The sequence below is a fragment of the Larus michahellis genome, chromosome 8 (genome assembly GCF_964199755.1).
Source record: "Larus michahellis chromosome 8, bLarMic1.1, whole genome shotgun sequence".
Lineage (NCBI taxonomy): Eukaryota > Metazoa > Chordata > Aves > Charadriiformes > Laridae > Larus > Larus michahellis.
Genome location: NC_133903.1, coordinates 44,141,722 through 44,166,916, shown reverse-complemented (window position 1 = coordinate 44,166,916; position 25,195 = coordinate 44,141,722). Strand labels below are relative to the sequence as shown.

Sequence of the window (25,195 nt, the reverse complement as noted above, 5' to 3'; positions counted from 1 at the left end):
AAGTGGAGGAAAAAAGCCCTCAAAGAGATTTACTCTCATTCTAACGAGAGGAAACAAGCTCTTGATTAAAAGTTGTTGCTATGTAGTGACAATTCTTCTTACAGCTCGCTGTCATTTCCCACCCAGAGCACATATGAATCTAGGCTTTAGGGGAGCAGGAGGAAAGCTTTAAGTGAACTGATGAAAAACAGACTCCATTGCTACCAAGACTATAACAACATTTTCGGCCTGACAGATTATCATAGCTCGAAACTTACATATTCAAGAGAGATAATGAAAAGGCCCTGAAAGTCTTTTCAATGCAGAAGCAGAACACGAGTATTCCTAAAACTGATGGGCAACAACAAATTGAAAGCCTTATTTACCTAAAGCTCTGTGGATTAAACCAAAGGCCACTTTCCTTCATTTAATATGTTTCATATCAGTTGTCATTGTGTTTTGACTCCATTTTCTCTACATCAAAGGTACAATCAATTTATTTAACCCCACTGCAGGGGTTGACATTACAATACAACACAAAGCAAACTGCTCATCTCCATTAGCTGGAGAAATTTTCATTGGGACTTCTAAAGCTGCCTTTCAAAATTACATAAACATTGATTAAATTATTTAAGGGGCCAGATCTAGAACGTGCTTAATCGTGTGCATTCTTTTTACTTGAGGACATACTTCTGTTATAATAGCAGTTTCATTCATATATGCTGTGCAGCATTAATCATTACAGGTCTTCGTAAAATGACCAAGAGTATCCAGAAGCCATTTGGGCTTTTAATGCTGAACATTTCTGCAGTGTCCATTTCTCTTTCGCTGATAGGCAGTGGTATCAACTTGAATTACAGATTCTAGTTCTACAGGGAAACTGATTAAAATGGGAGTACATGATAGAAAGAGAATAGACTCTAGGAAGCTCAGAGAATGATTGCGAAACTCTGTCGCCTCAACATTTGTTTTTGTTAAAGACCACAGAAAGTTGGAGTCCAATCTAGTTTAAGGATATCTGCAAAAAGACATAAAGCATAAGCATCCAAAGAGATGAAAGAGCTGGAGAGGCAGGCCTAACTACAGAGAAAAGATGTTTAATAGAAATGTACTGAAGTCAATGAACAATCTGTTCAGTTCAAGTTGCCATGGAAACTATCCTATAAAATGCTTAAAAAAAAATCAGTTCTAGAAACAAAGTACTACAGTTTGCCTGTTACAAAGTGCTCCCTTAATAAGCTCAAACCAAGCATTTTGGTGCTTCTATATCATATTATAAGCTTGAAGAATTATTTTTCTCTTTCAAAATCCCCATTGTACACCGTAGTAAAGGCATGTGAAAGAAAGCCTACTGCTCTATTTTCCCCCATGCAAACCATGGCAAAGCGGGCAAGAAAAACAGCGGTAGACTCGATCTGCATTTTTTCTTTGGAACGTCAAAACCAGTTGTTTGCTCCTCCTTTCACAGACTTTATTTGGATTTACTTTCTGATGATAAAGATATTAGGGGGAACTGAACTGCCAAGGTTAGTTGGAGTCTGCATCACCATTCCTTTTCTGATTTTGAGCCAAAAGTTGCTGCCTGCAGCTCTTGTGGGGAGTACAGGGCATGAGGACTTTGTTACAAGGATGGTGAGCTCATGTGAGTTACTGGAGGTTAAACAACAGCGACAGCATCATTCTTCAAGATGTGCTGCATTTATGCTCCACTGAATACTTTTGCAGTAACTTAGGAAGCTCTTGTCTGTGGCTTGTGGAAGGTGTCTGTAGAAAAAAACATTACGATTTACAGTATCTCACCCTCATTCTTCTAGGCAATAGCACTAGGATAGCGTACCTCCTTTCCTCACACCAGCGTGCCCCTCTGCTGGCAAACTGAGGCCTTATCATTTCACGCACAAAATAGAATGTTACAGCTGTATTTTTGAGTTCTGCATTTTACTTGTCTACCTTTACAGCCCAGAGAATCTGCATAATTCTTGGGGAATTTGCATCAACTGTGTGGGATGCCTGATATAGGATCCACATCAGAACATTCACATTGCACCTAAAGCTGATAAAGAAATGTTAAGGTGTGTTTTAAATCCCCCTCTCACCACCTCGTAGATTTAGACACCTTACTTAGGGCTGCGGATGGGTTCTGTTCATCCTTAAAGACAGCTACCAAAGCCCTTACTTGAAAAATATTTGTAGCAACAATTCCTATATTTTAAAGCATTGAAGAAGAAACATCTTTTTATAGAAAATATTAGTATTTCTTAATCACAGTCAAAGTACATACTATAGATTTTTATATTTACCTATTAAACGGCAGTGATTGCAAGGATGCTATTTTACTATATGGGATACAAAACTGCTCTTTAAATAACTTATTTGTATTATATTGAAGCAGAAGGGTGGCTTCTTTGGGTACATTGGAAACATATTTTTTTTTTAAAAATCCTCTGTGTATTTCCAGGAAGCCATATGTTTCCTATTTGGTGGCTTTTTTCCTCCTTATGTATCCCATAATTGTGCAGTCAAATTTAGGCAATTTGGGCTTAAATGCCAGTCATAAGAAGTGAGAGGTGGCCTAGTTTTAGAATTCCTTCACAGTAGTGCTTGTCAGATCAGTGGACTGTTTCTTCCCATTGTTAAATTCCTTATTAACAGATAAGTTCTTTATAAATACTGTAAAATTTCCTCATTGAAAGTTATAAAATTACCTAATAAAACTTAAATAGATATTTTAGTAAACCTAGAATATGCTTAGTGATATGTTAAGCAGACAAGGTCTTTGAGAGGTAAAATTTGAACACAGCTGTCAACTTTTATCTTAATAGCAGCAAATCATAGGATCTGAGGCCACAATCACATGCTTGTCTTATTTTTAAAACACCCTATTCTTGTCCTTCTCCGTGCCAAGATCTTTCATATGATGCTCTACTTCCATATTTTAAAAGGTCTGTTCTCATTAGCTACATTTCCTGGGTCTGCATTTCTTCCCTCTTTCTCCCTGCTGCAATTCTGTGCGTTATGTGTCTATGAATTATGTATCTGTGCATGTGTCTTTTTTGTAAACGGCTAATGTGGTCAGGGCATAGCAGTGCCAGCAGCCCTTACTCACTGTCTCAGGACCTGTTCGTCTGCCACACAAGGGAGAGTCATCTACTCGTTTTTGTGGTGCCATCCTGAAACTAAACAACCTGTTTCTCTTTTTTCACTGCCAGTGCTAAAGTATGACTGCTAAGGTAAAGAACAGAGCTTTATATCAAAAATGTTACTGTACAGAATCTTGTGTGAGTGCTGCAATGTGTGACATTGCGTTGGGGTTAGAAAGAGCTTGGAGGGGAGCAAGCAGTAGAAAAGACATTTTTGAGTATATTGCCTGTTGTAGGCATATATAATAGAGGACAAACACTTTTATCTTAAAGAAGGAAATAAATGAATACATGTACCTTAAAGAAAAGTAGATGTCCTTAGAAAAATCGTATTACAAGTGAAAGTTACATTCTGCTCTTGACTGCTTTGCTGTTTATATTACTAAAGACAGTTTGAATTCCTGTAACAAATCTTTAAAATTAATGACAGGTTACTACGTACAGGTTACTGCACCTGTCACTTAATTTGATTTTCATAAAATAATGGAGCTCATGTTAACAAAATAAATGGGTGGTGCCATGGTGATGCATGGAAGTAAAAGCATAACATTTTGTAGGTTATCTGTGTAAAGTAACACCTTGAACATTCAGTTCTTCTAAGAAAAGCGACTACTGAGTTCCACCACAACTGAATCTTATCAAAGTGTTTGTATCTTTTTCTTTTTTCTTTTTGGAAATTTAATTGAGACTGGCCTGCAGAAAAGCCTTTTTCATCTAAAGTTAAAAAAACAAAACAAGACAAAAAAAACCCAAAACACAAAAAACCCACAACCCAAAACTACCCAAAACCATGGAATTCCACCTCTCAGAAGGCAATGTAGCAGTTCAGGGCAGAAAGACTCTTCAAATGGTGCCAATGGTGTATGATTTGAGGGATTCATTCATTAGCATTGTCATTATCAGTCTAAGAAAAGGAGCTAAGCAGCGCCAAGTTTGCAGTTGAAATGCACTGGAAGGTCCCCTGATGCACTTCTCTGCTGCGGTGGCTTGATGTAACAAAAAGCCCCTGGGAGAATTTATACCAAGAAGCATAAATAATCCACGTAGAGAGAAATCATTTAAGGAACAACGGCGATTTACAGAAAAGAAGAATGCTAAAGGCAAAATAGTGATAATTTCTGGGAAGAATTTTGTAGGCACTGGGAACTTTTAATAACTATAGATCTACTGATAAGTAACCGAATACTGTATGTGACAAAAGTATTTTAAAATGAGCAATAGATAATAAGTATGCACAGGTAATAAGGGTGTCAAGTGTCTCAAATGTCTTCAAAACACAAAGATAATTAAAAATCAAGCCCCAGTTCTTCTTCAAGTTAGATACAATGCTGTCTCCTCTAGTTCAGCCCTTCAAACCCAATATAAAAATCGCAAATGAAGCGTTTGGTTTACCAGAACAGTCTTATGCTGCTCTGATCTTGCAAAATGCTGCTACCATGCTGGGAGGGGTGTTCTTATTGCATACCTTGGTTGGTAAAGTTTGCCCTTAAAAGTTAATCTCTCTGATTTTTTTTCCGGTTTTCTAGTGTCTGGAAATCAATACGAAACTAAATAAATTTTGCTTTCATTTTCATGCTTAATAATTACATATTTTTCTGTCATTTAAAAAAAACCTACAGAAGTTAACAAAAACCCAACCCCCACATACTGTAGCAAACAGATTTTGATTTTTCCCCTCTATACTAGTCTTCTGTATGCTATCGAAGAACAAAAATGAAAAATCTGAAAAAATACTGCGTATCTTCAAAAGCCAGATAACTCTGTCCTGGTTTGCAATTTTTAAAAATGAGTTAATCTCTACCTCTGTACAGGTATAAATTTGTTTTGTTTTCAGAACTGGTAACAGGGTTTATTTTAAAAGAATAATGGTACAGACATTCTTGACTTCTCTAGAAACCCAAAAGTAAAAGGGAATCATAATGATGTAATAATCTGTCAGCATTTTGTAGATGCTATTACAAACACGAATTTTTTTGCACTTTCTAGTTGTATGCACTCCAAAACAAGCAAAAATCACCTCAAATAACAATAGCACTGTTCTCTGATCTTAATTACTGTTAGTCCCTTTTGACACAAATAGCTCCACTCTGCTAAGCAGTATGAACTATACAAGAAGATATGCATTTTTGGGGAAAGAAAAGCCTTGAAATCTGAATGTATTCATACTGTATCTTATCTTATTTACACATATTCATTAGTTCCGGAGCAGAGGAGGTCAGAGCACAGCCACCCCTACTTTCCAGAGGCATACTTTAACACTCAGCTTGCAGAAAGCAGCTCAGCCTCAAAAAGTGATTTGAATCATAAATCAAATTTAATGGCAAGCAACTGTATGGCTCATAAAATCCGTTCCCAGGGACCACTGCCCATACATAAAACCTGCAGCTAACCCAGCATATCTCATAAACCCCAAACATTTTGAGACCACTTGGCCAAGCTGGACATTCATAAATCCATGGGCCCTGATGGGATGCACCCGCGAGTGCTGAGAGAGCTGGCAGATGTTATCGCTAGACCACTCTCCATCGTCTTTGAAAAGTCATGGGGAACAGGAGAAGTGCCTGAGGACTGGAGGAAGGCTAACATCACTCCAATCTTCAAAAAAGGCAAGAAGGAGGACCCAGCGAACTACAGGCCGGTTAGTCTCACCTCTGTCCCTGGGAAGGTAATGGAGCGACTCATTCTGGATGTCGTCTCCAAACACGTAGAGGAACAGGAAGTTATTGGAAGTGGTCAGCATGGATTTACCAAGGGCAAATCATGCCTGACCAATCTGATAGCTTTCTATGATGTTATAACGGGTTGGCTGGATGAGGGGAGAGCCGTAGATGTCATCTACCTTGACCTTAGCAAGGCTTTTGACACTGTCTCCCATAACATCCTCATTAGGAAGCTGAGGAAGTATGGGCTAGACGAGGTGACAGTGAGGTGGATCGAGAGCTGGCTGAGTGACAGAACTCAGAGGGTTGTGATCAGCGGCACAGAGTCCAGTTGGAGGCCTGTAACGAGCGGTGTCCCTCAGGGGTCAATACTTGGACCAATTTTGTTCAATATATTCATTAATGACCTAGATGAGGGGACAGAGTGTATCCTCAGCAAGTTTGCTGATGATACCAAGCTGGGAGGGGTGGCCGACACTCCAGAGAGCCGTGCTGCCATCCAGCGTGACCTGGACAGGCTGGAGAGCTGGGCAGAGAAGAACCTAATGAGGTTCAACAAAAGCAAGTGTAGGGTCCTGCACCTGGGAAGGAAGAATGCCAAACACCAGTATATGTTAGGGGTGGACATGCTGGGAAGCAGCTCTGAGGAGAAGGACCTGCGGGTCCTGGTAGACAGCAAATTATCCATGAGCCAGCAGTGTGCCCTTGTCGCCAAGAAGGCCAATGGCATCCTGGGCTGCATAGGGAAGACTGTGGCCAGTAGGTCGAGGGAGGTCATTCTCCCCCTCTACTCTGCACCGGTGAGGCCACAACTGGAGTACTGTGTCCAGTTTTGGGCTCCCCAGTTCAAGAGGGACAGGGAACTACTGGAGCGAGTCCAGCGTAGGGCAACCAAGATGATTATGGGACTGGAGCACCTCCCTTATGAGGAAAGACTGAAAGAGCTGGGACTCTTTAGCCTGGAGAAGAGAAGGTTGAGGGGGGACCTGATTAATGTTTACAAGTATCTAAAGGGTGGGTTTAAGGAGGACGGAGCCAGGCTCTTTTCAATGGTTCCCAGCGACAGGACAAGGGGCAATGGGCACAAGCTAGAACATAGGAAGTTCCGTTCAAATACGCGGAAAAACTTCTTTACAGTGAGGGTGACAGAGCACTGGAACAGGCTGCCCAGGGAGGTTGTGGAGTCCCCTTCTCTGGAGATTTTCAAGACCTGCCTGGATGCAGCCCTGAGGGATGTGGTTTAGGCAATCCTGCTCTAGCAGGGGAGTTGGACTAGATGATCTCTAGAGGTCCCTTCCAACTCTGAAGATTCCGTGATTCATGCTTACAGGAAGAAAACAGGAATTTAAAAGACAAATTCCAAAGCTGAGCTCTGACTAGCCCCAGTTTCTTCTGGTGTTTAACTTTGTGTAGCTAAAGCTTGCTTGGGATCCTTACCTTTTGTAATATATGTAAGGAAACCAGTCAGCGATAACTACATTTTTATAAATAGAGCCTGCATACATCTAATCTGAAAGAACATCCTCTGTGATTAGGTATATGCCTATTAAATCCATCTGCGAACACATGTCAAACTCTAAAACCACACAGATTGTGACAGACTGGACTGTGCTGAAGCAGACAAATTGTATCCAGACGATGCTCAACAGACATCTCATACTGCTCTCTGAGTCCCTAAACTATAATCAGTGAGACAGTTTATTTAATTGAGAGCTAAAGCGGATTTTAAGGGTACTAGGTGTAGAAGCATCATCTGCAAACATTTGAGATTTCATTTAATATTACTTTATTAAGGACTAAGAATTCAAAATAAATATACTACAGGCTAAAGAGGTGCAAGTTCTAGTTCTGCTTCCATACATAACTGTGTTTATATTGACAAGTCACCTAATATCTCTGCTAAAATGTAAATAATGCCCTTGCCTCTATTCCCAAAGGAAATACAGGGAAGATTTATGTGGAACTCTAGTGTTATTTGAAGAAATAAAATGCTACAGGAGTAAAAGTATTTTGCATACCTAACAGCAGCAAAGGGAGAATTATACAACTACAGTGTGCTGAGAAACTGATGGTTATATACCTACATTCCCATCAAAGGGGTGCTGATGAGATCGCCATGATAAGTCTACATAGTCAGTTCTTGCCTGTTGTCCTGCTTTCAGCTGGAATAGAGTTAATTTTCTTTCTAGTAGCTGCTGTGGTTTGGATTTAGTATGAGAATGCCGATAACACATACTGGTTTAGTTGTTGCTAAGTAATGTCTACATTAGTCAGGGACTTTTTCAGCTTCCCATAGAAGCCGAGAGGGAGCACAGATAGGACAGAGTGGCCAAAGGAGTATTCCATACCATAGATGTCATGCTTAGTATATAAATGGGGGGTTGGCCAGGGGGCACAAGTCCACAATCATTGCTCAGGACGGGCTGGGTGGTGACAGCAACTTGTCTTATATCACTTTATTTTGTATATTCTTTTACCATTATTATTATTAGTTTCCTCTCCCATTACCGTTCTACTAAACTGTCTTTATATCAACCCATGAGGGCTTTTTTTCCCCTCCTTTGCTCCCTCTCCTCCCTGCCCTCCTGGGGGTGGGTGGGGTAGGGAGTGAGCAAGTGGCTGCCTGGTCCCAGTTGTTGGCTGGGCTTAAACCACGACACCTGTACTTTCTACTGTATATGTTATGTCATTCTGTGTTAAAGTTATGTTTGTCTATGCTGATTTTTTTTTTTTTTGCTTACACATTAAATTCAATTCTCAACAAATTTTTTTAGGCAAAGAAATGTGTAGTGTTTGTTTGTTTAAATAATTTGTGCCTGACATGTTCTTTGAATATTTACATTCTCAAATACAATCTTGAAAATTGAGCATAATTTTAGGCAACAATCATGCTATATTTTAAATTCAGTCTCACTCTACTGCCTCTTTTCTTCTTAATCCATGATTACTTATCCTCTTCAGTAAATTTCTAGGAAGAACTCTTGTTATATCTGTTAGAAGTCTGAATAAAATGTATCAGGCACTTTTCACCACTGTTTTCATGAAGCTTTCGAGCAACAACAAGGTGATAAGAGATATTTTTTTTTCTTTTCCATGTTACAAAAAAAAAAAAAAAACAAACAACCCCCCAAAACCTAAAAAACAAACCACCAAGGGCTGGAGCAGAGGTTATTAATGGGTAACAGAAAAGCTTTCTCATTTCATCAGGTAACAAGTATTCACAACAGTTGTCGTTAAATTCTAATGAAGAAAATGTCCCATCATTAGATTAAAAAAAAAAAAGTGTTTTATTGCTTTCTTTAAAGTGATACGACCTAAGAGTCCTAATTCATTAGTAGCAAAACTCAAAGATCTGGAGAATTCTGTATCATTTCCTTATTACGTGCTGTGACTGTCAGTTTGTTTTATTATGGAAATTACTTCACAACCTAGCAATGACAGTAAGTAACTTAAACTCATTAACCTATGAAGTGTCTACTACTACTTAGATATTTACTAATAATGAGCTATATGACAAGAAGACAGAATACAGTCAGAAGCCTGCATTTTTGAACTCTAAAGGCAAATGTCGGATAAGAGATTCTTTGCAGGTAGCAAACTTCGCTATTTAGCAATCATTTTAATGTACCATTGATATTGTTTAAGCAAGTACGTGGTCAGCTATGTCCCACTAATTGATATATTTCCAGATAATATTTGTAGATATAACCTGGCTCTAAAGGCATCTGAAATTACAGACTACCCACCTTTCTTCAGAGGTCATAGCATATAAGTTTATAATCTTCCTCACCTGGCTTTCAACTAAATGGAAACAGCTATACTGAGAATACAGAGGTTGTTCTGCTGCTAAATCACTGGTGGCAGTGCGGTGTAAAATACTATTAGCAATCTAGTAATTGGTGGGACTTTTCCTTATGCAATCACTTGCTAAATCCAACCGTTATTTTCCAAAGCGCTTTGGTAACCAGGCTTTCAGGCCATTCACAGTTTAGAGACCTACTTACTAAAAAGACACAATTAGAAACAGGTATTGTCAAATGTAAATACGAGGAGACTGGCATTAACCAGGATGCCAGTCTCTGCCACTCTCTGCAAGGGACTGCAAGCCAAACAGCAAGTCTAGCTCCTCACCCAGATCAGCAGAAAAACTGGTTGTGCTTTTGAGGAGATTGGGAGGAAGAGGGTGAAGGGAAATAGAAGGTTCTAAGTCAAGTTTAAGTACAGAATGTTGAAAACTCTGTAGGAATACCTTGTCATCAAAACCAAATTAATTGTAGCCCCACTTTTCTAATCTGTTCCTCCTGACTTCTCTTACAGCCCCCCTAGAGACCAGGCTTTCAGGACCTCTTTCCACCCCTTGCTGGGTGCCATACAGTTCTGTCTGATAAAAATGTTTTTATGGAATAACTTACTGTCTGAAATATGGGGAAGCTTATTTTGTCATGGAAGTTCAGCAGGGCTGGTGGTCCCTCTAACATCAAGCTGTGTGCTGAGTTGTCTTAAAGAATTATGAAACAGATGCTCTTTGGAAAAAAAAAAAACCAAACCTGGAGGGAAAAAAAAGCAATTCTTTTGAAAACAATATTTCTGCACCTGAAAAGTGAACAGGTACAGATATAAACAGAATTCATTATTTTGATGTTCTGGGTTCTTATTGTTATCACTGTCACACTTCCTGTTTACCTGCTTTTGAGTTGTAATTAGAATTCACTTTAATGGCTTTTCATAGCGCTTGTTCCTTATGTGAGCATGACTTGTTGGTTAGTTAACCTGTTGTTCTATTAAGGCAGATACGGTTGGTCAAGTAAAAGCAGCTGATAGCTTATTTAGCTTCAGTTCAGTCTCTAGTTTTTGTGTATTTCAGCTCTAAAAAATTAGAGCTTTTCCTGACTTAAATGGACCTTTATTATCACCTGCTGCTCTGAGCAGCCCACCAGTTACGGAGGCAGTTTCATTCTGCAATTATAGGGTAGAACAAAAGCATTACCTGGAAGAAGTAACACCTCTTTCATTTGATCATAAACTTGTGACTGTGATCTTGATTTTTGAAGAAACTTTACTCTAAACTTTGTGCCTAAAATGATTTTGATCCATAAACCTTCAAAGGCATGACAAGAAGATGAATCTAAACCCAGGTCTTTTGTATGTAATATATCCTTTGCAGGGTCATATATTTTATTGTATTATTACATCAAAGAAAAAGCATGTGGGGTCCCACTGTCATTTGAGTTGCAGGAAAGAGATTAATTAACGTCTTACTTGAAAACTTCTTTTTTCTGAAATACTGTCCTGCAAATTTAGTGGATCCTGTTGCTTTTTTGCTCCCCCTCTTTTTTTTTTTTTTTTTTTTTTTAGATGGCACTTCTCCTGCAGCAGTGTAATAGGCTGAGAATTACTGTGAATCAAAAAATGAAAGTGTTCTTTGTAGCCAGTGTAATGGTACTTCAGCCTAATGAAGAGCACTTCTATTTTAGTGATAATGAGAACACAAAGAGAAACCTGCAAGGGCATTGCCAGAGCCTTGCAAATTACATTGGCGAGCGGTTTACCCATTCTATTCACCCTGGTGTTCGTTCCACTTCGTCTGTTTGTGCAGCTATACAAGTTTCTAACTGTGGCTATTTCTGACAGCATACTGAAGCAGAGCTGTAAGAAACTACGGCTTGATAACCCTGTGCTATTTTGAGAGGACTAGCATAGTGTATTACATGCTGATATTACGCACTGATGATATAATAGCAGCATGTTACTGTCAATGCTATTATTGATATTTTATAGACAAGATTAAAGCACTGATGGTGTGAGTAATATTGACACTACATAACCTAGACTATGTCCAGCATATATATAATTCTAAGAACAACAAAGAATTCCCACTCTGAAACCCTTGCTGACCAGTATTTGTAACTGGTTGTACTATATAGTACATGACAAGATAATTCTAAATGGCCAAGTATCAGTAAAAAAAACATGCCAAGTTCCCCATTTTGCTGGTGGAATCCATCTTTGTAGTTCAGCAGCCTCTGTAACAACTTGTAGCTTGTGTTGCATTCTGAAGGTAAACACATACAAGTTGTTTTAGACCGAAGACAAATTTCATCTTACTTCTTCACTAGCTCGCTTGTAGAACTTACTCCAGTATTGCCTTTCTACTACTAGCAGGTTATCATACCATATTTGCTTCAGAAGCAATTCAGCATGCACACTGGTTGCTTACATATCGTGCTGGAACTGTGCAGTGGACGCTGAAAAAGCTGTTCCTTGCAAAACCAATATGGGCCAGTTAATCGCCTCGAGTTATCTTGGGTTCTCCATGCTCGTGTTCTGCCAATTGAAACAGTACTAACAGCATTTCTGTGACATCGTTAACCATATCTCAACATAGATGAAAACTGAGAGGTTAGAATATGGAGAAGATATTAAGATATACAGATAAGCATACATAAGATGAAATGCAAGCTATGCAACATATTCATTTCAATATGTCAATTGTTTAATTAACAGGAGGAGGATCAGTCAAGTTTTTCTGGTTATGAGAGCACAGGAGGTGAGTTTCTTTTTCAGTATCATTTGCCATTAATTTTGAAACCTTTGTTTTCCCTTTGTATTTAAATAGTTACTTATAAGGTAAAGTGAATTCAGGTTATTTATATCGTGGAAGTTATGTCTCAAAGGATTTTATCATGTGATTTCACTTTGAATGCAAATTGAAGCTTGTAAAAGACATTTCTGCACTCTTCAGGCCAGTGGATCCAAAATTATTAGAAAATATTACTGTTAATCAGCATCAGATCTCATATGTGTTTTCAGAAATTGGCAGTTACGAAAAGCTTGTTGGGAAGTATGAGCTGCTGAGAGTCTAAGAGGAGTGAAAGGATTAAGCAGAACCTTTTACAGTTGATGATGTTATGCAGTAAGAGATGTACATGCCACATAATAAAAACCAAAATTGTACGTGGTAAATGAATCTGTCTTTTAAGTGATTAAGTCACAGACGTAATAAAATTCCAACTGGCTCAGATGGTGCAAGTTCAACTTCTCTACTGGTATAATCAGGCCAATGACTGAGGCTCAAACTAGAAGGAATTGCTTTTTTTAAAAAATACAATTTCAGTAAAAGGCAAAGCTGTAGTACCTAGAGTAACTTTGGTGCTAAAGTTACAGTAATACCTGGATTTCAGTTAAGATTATTATTATTTGGTGGAATTTGAGGCTCAGGGGAATATAAGACTACATCTCTGATGTAGTGCACCAAATATAAAATCTGAATGGAATGTGGACAAACTTTTACAGCAATTATAATGTAATAACATGTTCAGAGGAAAATGCAATGGCTCAGAAGGCACGTTATTACATCAAGATGCATCTGCTTCTCCTGTTTGTTTTTTTTTTTTTTTTTAAAGAACTGATGCGTATGTGCAAGGTCTCATTTTCAGGTAAAATATTTTTGTCATACTTGCAGCGAGAACTATGAAACTGGGTGATAAATAGGCTTTGGGGTAATAGCTCCTTTTGGGATGCAGAGCATTATAGCAGAAAGTAAATCTAGTAAAATCAGGTCACCTTGCACATGTGTTACACAGTTTAGTGTGGAATGTATCTAAGATTAAAATTAGTAGCTCTTGCCAACTAAAGAATTTTTATTTTCATTTTAGACTTTTCAGAAGATCTGAGGAAATCAAACATAATTTTTGTAATCGGTAAGTAGGATTCCTGATTTAACTGCTACATTTGAAAATCCCCATGTTATTTAGTTTTGATTATAAGCATATGATTTCTTTTAAGGTTCAGCAGAACAGTTTGGTTAAGAGTATTTACACTACAATATTGGTTTAGTCTTTTGAAAGGGAGTTAGTATTTAATATAACATTATTAACTTGGGTCTGACCATGCTAACAACAGTTGTGTAAAGCTCAGAGCAGGAGAAACGTTTAAGTGTGAACATATTCAAAATGACCTTAGTTCTTGTTCACTTACAGTAGTGTTGTGCAATCTCCCACAACAAAGCTGCCTCACCAGCATTAGTTAAAATGTTACTAGATTGGATTTATAACTCAGATTTTTGAGTTTTAGTGAAAAAAAAATCAGGTCTCTTCACCTCTTCATCTGTGAAACAACTTTTGCAAATACATGTTTCAGTTCTGCATGGGCTCAACATGCTGTTAAAAATTAAATGGGCTAGGCACCATGCATGATGCTTAGCATCTTCTGAGGCTTTGCAGGTTCAAAGTTTACTTCATATTTGCCTACTGGAAGTCTACAGAGGAAAAGTACCATTATTATATAAATGTGACTAATGTAATTAGCATAAACTTTGAACAGCCTTTTAAAACAAATTAGTTATAATTTGAAGATTTACAAGTTTCAGCTTAAAGCCGAGTATCAAGCCGAGTTTTTCAGAACTGCTTTACAATACAGAGCAGGAACAACACATTTCCATGGACCTAAACATATAATTTTACATAAAAGTAAGTCACTTTGTGCATTCTTTTTCCTAAGGCGGGGGGGGGGGGGGGGGCGCTTCTCAAATTAGTCATAAATGAACAGAAATTTCATTCAGAGTCCAAGAGGCATCAAAAAGCATTCCAATACCAGCAGGTTGAGGGAGGTGATCCTTCTTCCCTATTCAGCACTGGTAAGGCTGCATCTGGAATACTGTGTCCAGTTCTTGGCTCCCCAATACAAGAAAGATATTGACTTACTGGAGCAAGTCCGGCACAGGACCAAAAAGATGTCTGAGGCACAGGAGCATCTTTCATATGAAGATAGGCTGAGAGAGCTGGGACTCTTCAGCCTGGAGAAGAGAAGGCTCCAGGGTGTCTTAACAATACGTATAAATACCTGATAGGAGGGAATGAAGATGAGGGAGCCCGAATCTTTTTGGTAGTGCCCAGTGACAGAACAAGAGAAAATAGGGACAACTTAAAATACATGAACTTCTATCTGAACACAAGAAAACAGGTTTTTTGCTATGAGGGTGGTCAAACACTGGAACAGGTTGCCCAGAGAGACTGGAGAGTCTCCATCCCTAGACATGTTCAAAATCCAACTGGACACAGTCCTGAACAACCTATTTTAGCTGATCCAGCTCTAACAGAGTTGTTGGACTAGATGATCCCAAGAGGTTCCTTCCAGCCTTAAAGGATTCTGTGAAAAGATAGCACGTTTATGTGTTGTACTTTTATCTCTCTATCTTATACCAAATACAAGTTGACTCAATTTTTTGCAAACCTATGGTGGATATTAAATGTTTGAAAAAGTTAAATTTGGTTACTGAAGAGTTCATTGGAGACTTTTCTTAAGGGAAAGATGCATAATACTTAATTTTCAGTCTTTAAGCACACAGTAGTTCCATGCTTACTGCTGTTTGCTGCAGTGACAAATTTTCATCCTCTCTGATGGTTGGACTTGATGATCTGAAAGGTCCCTTCCAACCTAGGCAATTCTATGATTCTATGACATTTTTCATTTACCTCTGGACTGCTTTTTCTTTTTCAAAGAATGGCTTTTAATTTTCATTTATAATTTTTTTATAGGCCATCTACAAGGCATCTTCCAGGTTAAAACTGAAAACGCACCTTTCCTCTATTTATTCCTGCCCTTAAATCCATCTCAGACTTCGAGTAAATGCTTTCTAGGAACAGGGGAAAATTCTTCTTAATCAAAAGCCTAAGTTTCCTTTATTGAAAATGTTATAATGAAAAGTCTGACTAAAGTCCAAACATAGGTAACTTACTTGTCAACAGATTACGTAGAATGATTTATACTTTTTTCCCCAAAATGCCCCCATCCTCACACCCCTGAAAAAGCTTCCTGAAGTCTGATGTGAAGAGTGAGGGGCGTTTTTTGGTTGTGGGTTTGTTTTTTTTTCCTGTGGTTTTTTTGTTTGGTTGGTTTGAGTTTTTTTTATGTGACCGATGTGAGATCTTCCTGGTTGCTCATTTGGCTGCAAAAACTTGATTTTACTCCATCTGGATAGTGAAGGTAAATGCTATTTCCCAGAGACAGATATCTTGCTGGTACTAGGTTGGAGTGGGCACAAACTCTCTTTGCTTATGGCCTTATCAGGCAGGTAAATCTGCCTGAATCACTTGTTGACCCACATGCACTCCAGGTTTAACCTTATATGCACTACCCAAATGCATAGTATTTGCCTAGGCAGTAAGGTTGTCTTACATGTCAGTAAAGAGCTGAAGTCTGATCACCGTGCAAGGACAAAAGAAAACTTTGAAGAAGCCTCACAGGAGCAGAACAAAACTGTCAGACTTGGGAGGAGGGCGGGAAAAGGAAAAAAAAGCACCACAGATTCTCAGTGGCTAAGTGCTCCATTGCAGTAGACAGCGCTGGAAATATTCAGCCCGTGATACCTTGACTACAAAGAAAGCAGAGAAGATGGGTTGGAGCATGCTGCTGTAGATACTTGAATAGGAAGAACTGTCTCAGGTGTCATTAGGAATGTTTGCTCATTACATAGATGTATTCATGAGGAAACAATAAGATGCTTATAAAGATGTTTTAAAACTAGAGTTCTAAAGATGTGCATTTGAAGTAGTTTACAAACTAATTAAAATAAATACACCATCTGCGATCACTGACAAATTGAGATACTCTTCATAAGACAAAGGGAAACAAAGCAGACAATACCCTCCCCCAGCAATTTCCCTTGAAAATTGTCCAAAAAGGGAAAGAAAAAAATAATCTAATTAGCAAAGATTTACATTAGAGCTAATGTAGGAATTAATTGGAATAACAGTCAACTCAGATTAATTAAGCAACAATGTCAATGTTTTATCCAGACAGCAAAGCAGAGACATAGAAGCAGCAAGTCGAAAATACGGGAGATAACAACAGGGTAATAAAAGAGGCAAAACCAAGTTAAATTTTCCCTGTGAAGTAAAGTTCAAGAGAAAAATAAAAAGTCAAACAGATGCAGAGATAAATTTGGGAATGCTCTAATATTTGAAACTTACATAATTATTGCCAGGCACAAAAAAAAAACCCCACCCAAAACCAAAATGAACAAAAAAAAATCCCACCAACCAGAAAAACCTTTTTAATCAGAGCAACATGAAATGTAAAATCTTAACCACAGTGAACAATATATGTTTTTATCATTTTAACTAATGCAATATCTGTCACATCCAGAAAATTGTCATATGTATCGAAGTTACTGGGAGTATTATCCCTCCTTATTCTCTACAGGAGTTTCATAAAACATAGCCACATCTGGCTTTGGTTGAGGCTGAAACCGGAGCAGAAAGTTTTTGGGAATCTTTCTGCACTTCGGATCAGAGACAAACTCCCCACTTATTCTTAAAGGTAGCGTTTAAAACTTAGTGTAACCAATTTCCTCTGCAGAATCCTTGTCATATTCTTGCTGATGAACTAAAGCTGATAATCGTTTAAGCTCAGTGTAAATAAGACCAGCTTTTCAGCTGACACCCTGAAGATATTACAGCCACCTACACTTACAGGTAAAACATCAGCTGCAGATACAGGCTTCTTGTGCATACAAAAAAAACCCAAACCACAAAACTTTTTATTTTGTTCAAGGTCTGACATACCTTGGACACTTGATCTAATGCTGAATTTAGCCCCGCTTTGAGTAGAGGGATTTACCAGATGAGGTCCCTTCCAACCTAAATTATTCTACAATACCTATATTAGAGCTCTTTTTACAATCAGATGGGCATAGGATGAACAGTGCTGATAATTAAAGGCTCAATCAGTCCAAGCACTAACTGTAGGAGCTGATGAAGGCTGCTTTCTCTGACTGGCCATGAAATGAACTCCATATTTTCTTTAAAAGGGATGAAAACTCAGGGATGTCCCGGGACATTACATCACTCTGCCAACATATGCTCCAGGTTGTTTTCTGATTAAAATCATCTTTCAGAAGAAAAATATTGAGGAGGTTTTGCTGTTGTTTTTAACTAACCACATCATTCCTATATGTTTTCACTCAGACTAAAATCATACGTGAACAACAGATGAGGTGCTATTGAAAAGCCTTCAAATGCCATATTCTGAAGCTAAGGCTTATTTTCGTTTGTATAAATAACCCAAATAGCATTGAGAGAGTTGCCAAACTGATCAAGCCCTCCAAAATAATTTCTCGAATATAAGGATAGCTTGACTGGGGTTATTTTTGTTTCAGTTCTGACTTCTGAGGCTCCATTGTGCAGCTGGGTTTCCCCTGCAAGCACTTTTCCATGATACAGGGATGATACTCACTATGAAAAATTGAAAACATTCAATTCTGGAAATTGAAACATTTTAAAGTGAATGGTGGGACTCTTGTAAATCCTGCTGCTGGCACTTTGTGTAAATGTTCATAGTATTTTGGTGTACAATAAACTCATATGATTTGGCAGGTTTAAAATAGAGACATCCCAGTCGGTCTGTATGACACTTCTGCTTTATTAATATTTCTGGAAGCAAAGACAGTTCATGAACTGCTCACATTGCTTGTTCCTGTCCCTGCTCACTCCCAGCGGCAGTCCCAGCTCCCTCTAGCATCATTAATTCATCTGCTTACGATGTCGTGCTCTAGGCCGGGCCGGTACATTTGAATCACATGCCTAGGCTTGGGAGCTTTCGTAGTCTTGGGGGAATTGAGGTATGAGGGAGAGCAGGAGTAAGAAACTCGATTTCTTAAACTGAGGTCTTTCACTGATCTAAGGCAAGCTGCAGTTAAACATTCCGAAGTGCTGCTTGGGCAGTCGTCATTTCTCCCTACCCACTAAGACCACTCTTTTTCTGCCCTTGAAGTGCTCTCTTGTGAAGCATTTCTGCAGTCGATAATTAAACGGGGAAAGGTGAGCACCTAAGTCATCAGTGCTGCCAGGAAGTTATTTACCAGAAGATCCCTTACGCAGTTTCGCAGGCAGCTGAATCGACATAATGGAAGGGAAGACTGCACTAAGGGAGTGGATAAACCTTTTAATCCAGCCTTGTCTCCAGAAAAGAAATATGCAGAACTGCATTGAATTTTTATGCTCTGTCTAGTACCCTGCTTCCAGACTGTGCTTTCTGATACAGACAATAAGCAAGTAAGGGACACACGAAGGGTTCAGCTTCCAAGAATAATCTCACTCACTGATACAATATGATTAATTTCTGAATCTGCAACTTTTATTAAGTGAATGAATGAGCTTTAAAGCAAGTTATACTGCATTTAGCAATACTAGCATAATACAAAAGCACACTAACACTGAAGAACTGATGGTAGTTCTTCTACAACCTCCTACAGGTCACAGCATACTCATAATTCCTCTGGCAATTTTCTAGGCTTTTAACTTTGTATCTTCATGTCACATATGAAAATCAGAAGACAACGTGATTAATCTGAATAGCAAGTTACCATGAATCAGTCTGTCACTGGTTAGCACTTTTTTTTTCCCCCCTAAATATATGTAGGCAGAGTAAAAGATGACAGCATACAGAAAAAATGACAGCGTTCACAAAGAATCTTACGCCTTGACAACAAGAGGAGGACATATTTTCCACCTCCTAACAATTGAGCCATTGGGAAAATTTTGCTACCTTTTTCAGCGTCTCAAGTTTTTTCTGTTTGAAAAACAGCGTAGCGAGTTGCAGTGAAGGCTTCTTAACTGAAAGTACCTTTGTGCTAGCTTTTGTTGTATTTAATACGCAACTGTTGTTCCTTATTAACTTTCTTCCATTAAATTATTACATTTTCCTCTTTTTGTTAGAAAGATGTATAGACTTAATAGAGAAATCCTCTAAAAAGAATGAACTACAGATTTTCCAACACTAAAAATTGATAATAAGCCTCATGACTGCAGGGTTAATTTGCTGTTAAAGCTGCTTATGTAGCAGTCCTATGAGTATAGTTCCTTCTGGCTCAGGGTCTATCTAATGAGTAAGGAGACACACCTTCACATTCTTTCCCACCTAAATAGCTCTTTTTCAGTCACATTAAATACTGGCCTTCAGAGGGAGACAAGACATTAACTAATACTTGAACTTTAAGCGTGTAAATTAATACTGGCATAAATGCTGAGTATGTGTTCGGCCCTCAATGCTGAATTTCCTGGGGGCATTCAGCTTCTTCTCAGATAAGGCCAAGCAAGAACTTTGGCCTCATTTGTCGATAAGAAAGCAAAAGACTTTGTAAAGTGGGTTATATACATTTGTCAAGCAGTAGGATGCTTTGCTACTCATCAGATGATACTAAATTAATAGCAGTGACCATAAAAATTACCATTTTCAGCACATTACTGTTATTTAATTATGTCTTTTCCTCTTTAAAGGGCTCAGCATTTTAATCTCAGCTTTGTTGGAACTCTTCTATAAAAAATAAACATGGTCAATTTTAAATAATGTTTTGGAGGCATGGTAATGCTCATTATCATGTATGCCCTGCCTAACGGGTCATTCTGACAGCTTTCTCTTTTAAAATACTAACAGATAAGGGTATTACAGAAACTTCTCTGAATATTTACCTGCTAGCTAAACAACCAAAAATTGTCCCTGTATTGTTATTTCCAAAAAGAGATCTAGTTTATTTAGTATATTATGAAATTTCTGTTTTGGCTCTACATTCAGAAGAGAAACTGTTATATAAGAAACATAATAAAGTAATCTTTATAGCTATTTTTTTCTAGTACTGTGCATGTACACAAAATAAATAGGATTAAATTACTGCGCTGTTAGTATATTCAAGGCCAGGAGACAGAATGTGTAAACAAGCGCACACGCACAAATTTACTAATCTAAAAAACCAAAACAGATTAGAAATAAAACTAATTGCCACTACAGATATTTAACAGTCTCATTACAGATAATTTGCCTATAATTTCTCTGTAGCCACTCTTACTTGGTCCTTGTTTTCTTTCAATCAGTGCTTTTACAAAAATAATAATTTTATTCTTATTAAAGCAATGGAAAAACAACATGCAACTCACATTGGAAAGCAAACGAAACTGTGACAAAGATAATTTCTAGCTAAAATTGTAGCACAAGTGTGATTCTCACACCATGGGCTGATAATTGTGAAGCTGAAGTAAAGGCTCCAGGTTACAGTAGAGAAAACCCTTCCTTTGATGCTACTGCCTTATGACCCAGTTTTTATTCTCAGCTACAGTACTGCAACTTCTCTGAAAATTATATGCTTGGAGCAATTATTTCTTAAATTGAATGCAAAAGTTAGAAGAAAGTTCAAGTCAGGAGGAGATGATGGTGCCAAATTCACTCTGTTGTGAACGTGTTATTCCTATATTTGTTCATGGAAAGATAAACAAAAAGGAAAACCATGTATTTTCTAGCATCTTAAATTCACATAACAGAGCTGTGCAGTCATATTTGCAAGTCCCAACAGTTGATAAATACACAAGTCACATGCTTAAAAAGCTTTATGGAGAAGTGTTCGTTTTTTTTTTAATCTTAGCCTTGCCTCCTTCTTTTGATTTTTTGAGCACTGTCTCTCTGCAAGGGTATAATTACCTCCTACTGCAGTAGATCTTCTGAATAGATCCATCAAAGATTGTAAAAATGCTGCTACACCCCTTGAAATTTCTCCCCAAATCCCGATATTGTCACAACGGAAATTTGCTTTCCCGGCCTCCCCCAGCCCCGGCTCCAAGATGGCCCCTCAGCCCTCCCCACACAGTTCGGCCCTCACGGGGGGCTCACCTCAGCTCCGCAGGTCACAGCCACAGCACTGGGATCCTCAAGAAGTAGCTTCCAGCATTTCCCGTGGACCTCCTGTCTCTCCAGCTGGGCTGGGGCGGCTGCGGCCGCTCAGCGAGCAGCTGAAGGGGTGTTTGGCATTTCATGGCCTTCAGGGTGAGGAAGGAAAAGCAGCCACCTCCACTGGGGAGGTGGAACAGGGCAACGCCAGCCCCTGCAGAGCCTTTGAGATGGCCCCAGAATAAGGGCGCCTGCCAGAGAGGCAGCCAGGAGTTTTGGGACACCTGAGGTGGTAGCAGCTTTCCTGCCAAAGGAAGCAGGGAGGCTCGAGGCGCCATTTCTGACAGGAGGATACCTGCAGCATTCACTTCAGTTGCTGCCCTTCCCCTCCTGCCCTCTCTGTCTCCCCACAGGCCCCAGGGGAGGGCGAGCTCCCGGCCTGCAGCGGTGGTGAGCTGGGGGGCAGCCACAGGTGCCTTCCCTTTACCTGTGGAAAAATCACTTCAGCAGCTTCACCTGAGCAGCCTGTCGTCTGAGACCGCCCTTCACCCTCTGGTTGTTTGACTCTGGGCCTGGCGCGGAGGCGGTTTTCCAGCTCCTGGCTGAGCGCAGTTGTGGATTTGGAAGAGCGGGTGGTGGCAAGGTCTCTGTGTGCCCTTCAGCGCTGAGGACTTTACTCTTACGCTCCCCTGCAACACGAAGAGCAAGCCAGTACCGCCGCTGCAGGGAGCGGCGTGACAGGGCCTTCGTCAGCATTTAGCAGCTCAGTTGTCGGCAGACATGCCAGCACGTGAGAGCTTTCCAGCTCAAAAGGAAAGGGAGCAGGAACATGTTTACCACAGCGCAGAAGGGTTTAGTTACTGTACACCTACCTGCATCCCACATAGCGCAGGCAGGTTTCACCACCTCTTTGCCTGTACCTTTCCATTTCATAAATGGGGGCAAAATATTTCCCTCGTGAGGATGCAGTGAACATTATTTTGCTAATATGTGTTGCAGCTATCAAGCTGACTGCATACTGACTCAAGTACCCTTCCCCATCGGCTGTCTGTTTCATGTTTCTCCTTTACATGGTCATGGTGTTTTAGGAACAGGTTGTCTTCTGCAAGAGATTTCACGCTGTTGTGACTTTGGTACGCATTTTTGAGTCAGCCGTGTAGTGTATTGGAAGGGAAGTATATGACTTGTTCTACTGTACAGAGTGCCTTTACAAAAAAAAAAAATCTGCAAAATAGGCAGTCTCATCAATTTCCTTCCATTTTCTGGGTTGCTGTAGTTTGAGAAAAGACAGATGTTTATTCTTTTCTAATTCTAGATATTTTTCCCTCACAAAGGTGGCCCTGGCTCTGGCAAAGGTAGCCAATGTGAACAGTTAGCCAAGAAATATGGATTTACTCACCTGTCCACTGGTGACCTTCTTCAAAATGAGTTATCGTCATTATCAGAGAGAAGTAAATTGATCAAAGACATCATGGAATGTGGTGAACCTGTGCCTGGCGTAAGTGACGATTTTATTTGGGGTCCTAATGGTTAAACAAAGGCAGTGGTAGGTAGATTGTCTAAAAGGATGGAAATAAGAGACTAGAGCTGATGATTCCTGTTTAAGTAAAATTTATCTGCAACTTGAGGGAGAAGTTTCCTCATTGCCAGATCTGTGGCACTTTTTCCCCCTTTCTCTGCCAGTATTTCTTAACATTTCAAACTCACACAGGCGACAAATTAGTCATGAAATACAGTGAGACAGATGCTGCGCTGTGCATTGCAAAATGTAAGAATAAGTACAGGAAACAGAAACTTTCTGTCCATTTTATAGCTTCACATTTCAGATTCAGAGCTGGTCCTCCTGGCGGTTGTTCTAATTTACAATACCTGCAGCAGTTCCCTGCAGGGCTGGCTGCCGTCCCAGAGTAGCTGGACTGCAGTTTAACGGAGACTGTAAAGACAGAGTGTGTTGTTCTCAGCTGGACTTGATTTTTACATGGCAGGTCCCCAGCCCCAACTCTTGGTGGGTCTTCAGCAAGTGCAGCTAGATCGCAGGATGCGTTTGTTAATGAAAGATACTGGGAAGTGCTGCTTAGGGGAAACTAAAAGCTGTGCTGAGGCTTGATTTTGATTGCTTTGTTCTTCGGTGTGTTTGGTCAGAGGGGTCTCTTATCACTTTCCATGTAATATAATTATATCAATGACATAGCAAAATGCAATCAGATGGGAAAATGCTGCAGCAGTAGTCCAAAGTTTCATAGGTATTAACATTAATTTTGAAACTATGAAATATTCCCAGCTATCTAGAGGACACTTTGGGAACTCTTGCATGGGTTGCAACAGTAGATTTTTGTAGCATGGCTGGTCCTGAGAGAAGAAAAAGTAGGGTGCCCTGCTATCTGCCGGGCAAGAAAAACATTTGCATTCACAGGACCTGCTTTTAGCAAAATAAAGCATTTTGTCAAGGGCGTAGTACTGAAGTCAATGTAATAAACAAAGGCATCAATCTTTCTTACTAATTAACAAAGTAACTCCCTTTCTTTCCAATGCAGGGTATTGTCGTAGAGCTACTGAAGGAAGTCATGGTTTCCAAGTTAGGGGACACAAAAGGATTCCTGATCGATGGGTATCCCCAGGAGCTGAAAGAGGCAGAAGAGTTTGAGAGCAAGGTGACCATATAATAGTAATGCTGTTATAACTCCTGTTGAGATACAACTGTACTTCTGATGCTGCTTCAGTCCCCATCTTCAGCTGATTGCAACGGGGATGTGTAAAGAGCCAATCCAACAGCATTGTGTTGCTGATCACTGAAACTTTGGCACCCCATCCATAGAGCAGCTCCTGCTATTGCCCTCACCTACACAGACTCTGTAATACCAGGAGTAAAGGCTGATTTTACCCAAATTTAATATAAACCAGGAACAATTCACATTTAGTAGAAAACACAATTTTTAGAATCACTTTTCTAATTCTAGTGCATGGCTGCTATACTTCTCATGAAAGTCTCATCAAGCACTATTTGATGTAGGTTCATGAAAGCATGTATCTTCACAGTTAATATCTCTTACCATTGAGCCGGCTCTGCTAAAGCTTGCTGCCACTTTGAAACAGCAAAACACAGATTAAATTTTTGCGATGAGTAACAGGTGGCATAGCCATAAAAAGAGCGTTTTACAAGTGACTGCATGGCAGTTCAGAGTGTTATCGATTTCCTCAGTATGTGCTAAGACTTACTGAGAAGTCTCAGCTGTACATTTCTCAATCTGCAGAAAATACTCTATATAAGCCCTGTGAATGAATTTGCCAGGGTTTAGAAGAGAAGTGGTGAACTAGGAGAAATAGTTAAGTATATATTCTATCACACTACACTCCATAAATGTCCTATACAAGTTTGAAAGGTAATAAAACTTTAATGGATCATCTGTTTACTCCCTGAACTTTTAGCTGCTTTGTCTAGTTGATTACCACAAAAGCCTAGCAAGATTTCGGCATCAGAAGTTGGACAAAATAATGGGCAATAGCACCTGCTATAGAAGCCATTCACAGAAACGTTGACCCGTTAGTTACTTTACTAAAATGCCACAGACTATTAAAAAGACATTGGAGATTTCTTTCATTTTGTGCAGAAGGAGGAACTATTTCAGCAGTGCTGCTTTCCTGGCAGGCATATGTGTCGTGTCCCGTAAACACTGGCGTATGCTACAAAGTAGGACTTGGAGGTTGGGGAGTGTCCAGGACTGAGTCATGGCCAGGCAAACAAGTCTTGATGCATCCAGTGCA

At 39.4% G+C, this 25,195-nt stretch overlaps 1 protein-coding gene across 1 annotated transcript in view; it reads left to right on the top strand.

Moving 5' to 3' along the window:
- AK5 (adenylate kinase 5) overlaps positions 1 to 25,195 on the top strand; it is a 97,519-nt gene that overhangs the window by 59,852 nt on the left and 12,472 nt on the right. Inside the window, exons 9-12 of the mRNA XM_074596651.1 lie at positions 12,284 to 12,326; positions 13,435 to 13,479; positions 22,768 to 22,931; positions 23,968 to 24,084. Of these exons, the coding sequence (XP_074452752.1) occupies positions 12,284 to 12,326; positions 13,435 to 13,479; positions 22,768 to 22,931; positions 23,968 to 24,084 (369 nt within the window). The remainder of the gene's footprint in view (positions 1 to 12,283; positions 12,327 to 13,434; positions 13,480 to 22,767; positions 22,932 to 23,967; positions 24,085 to 25,195) is intronic.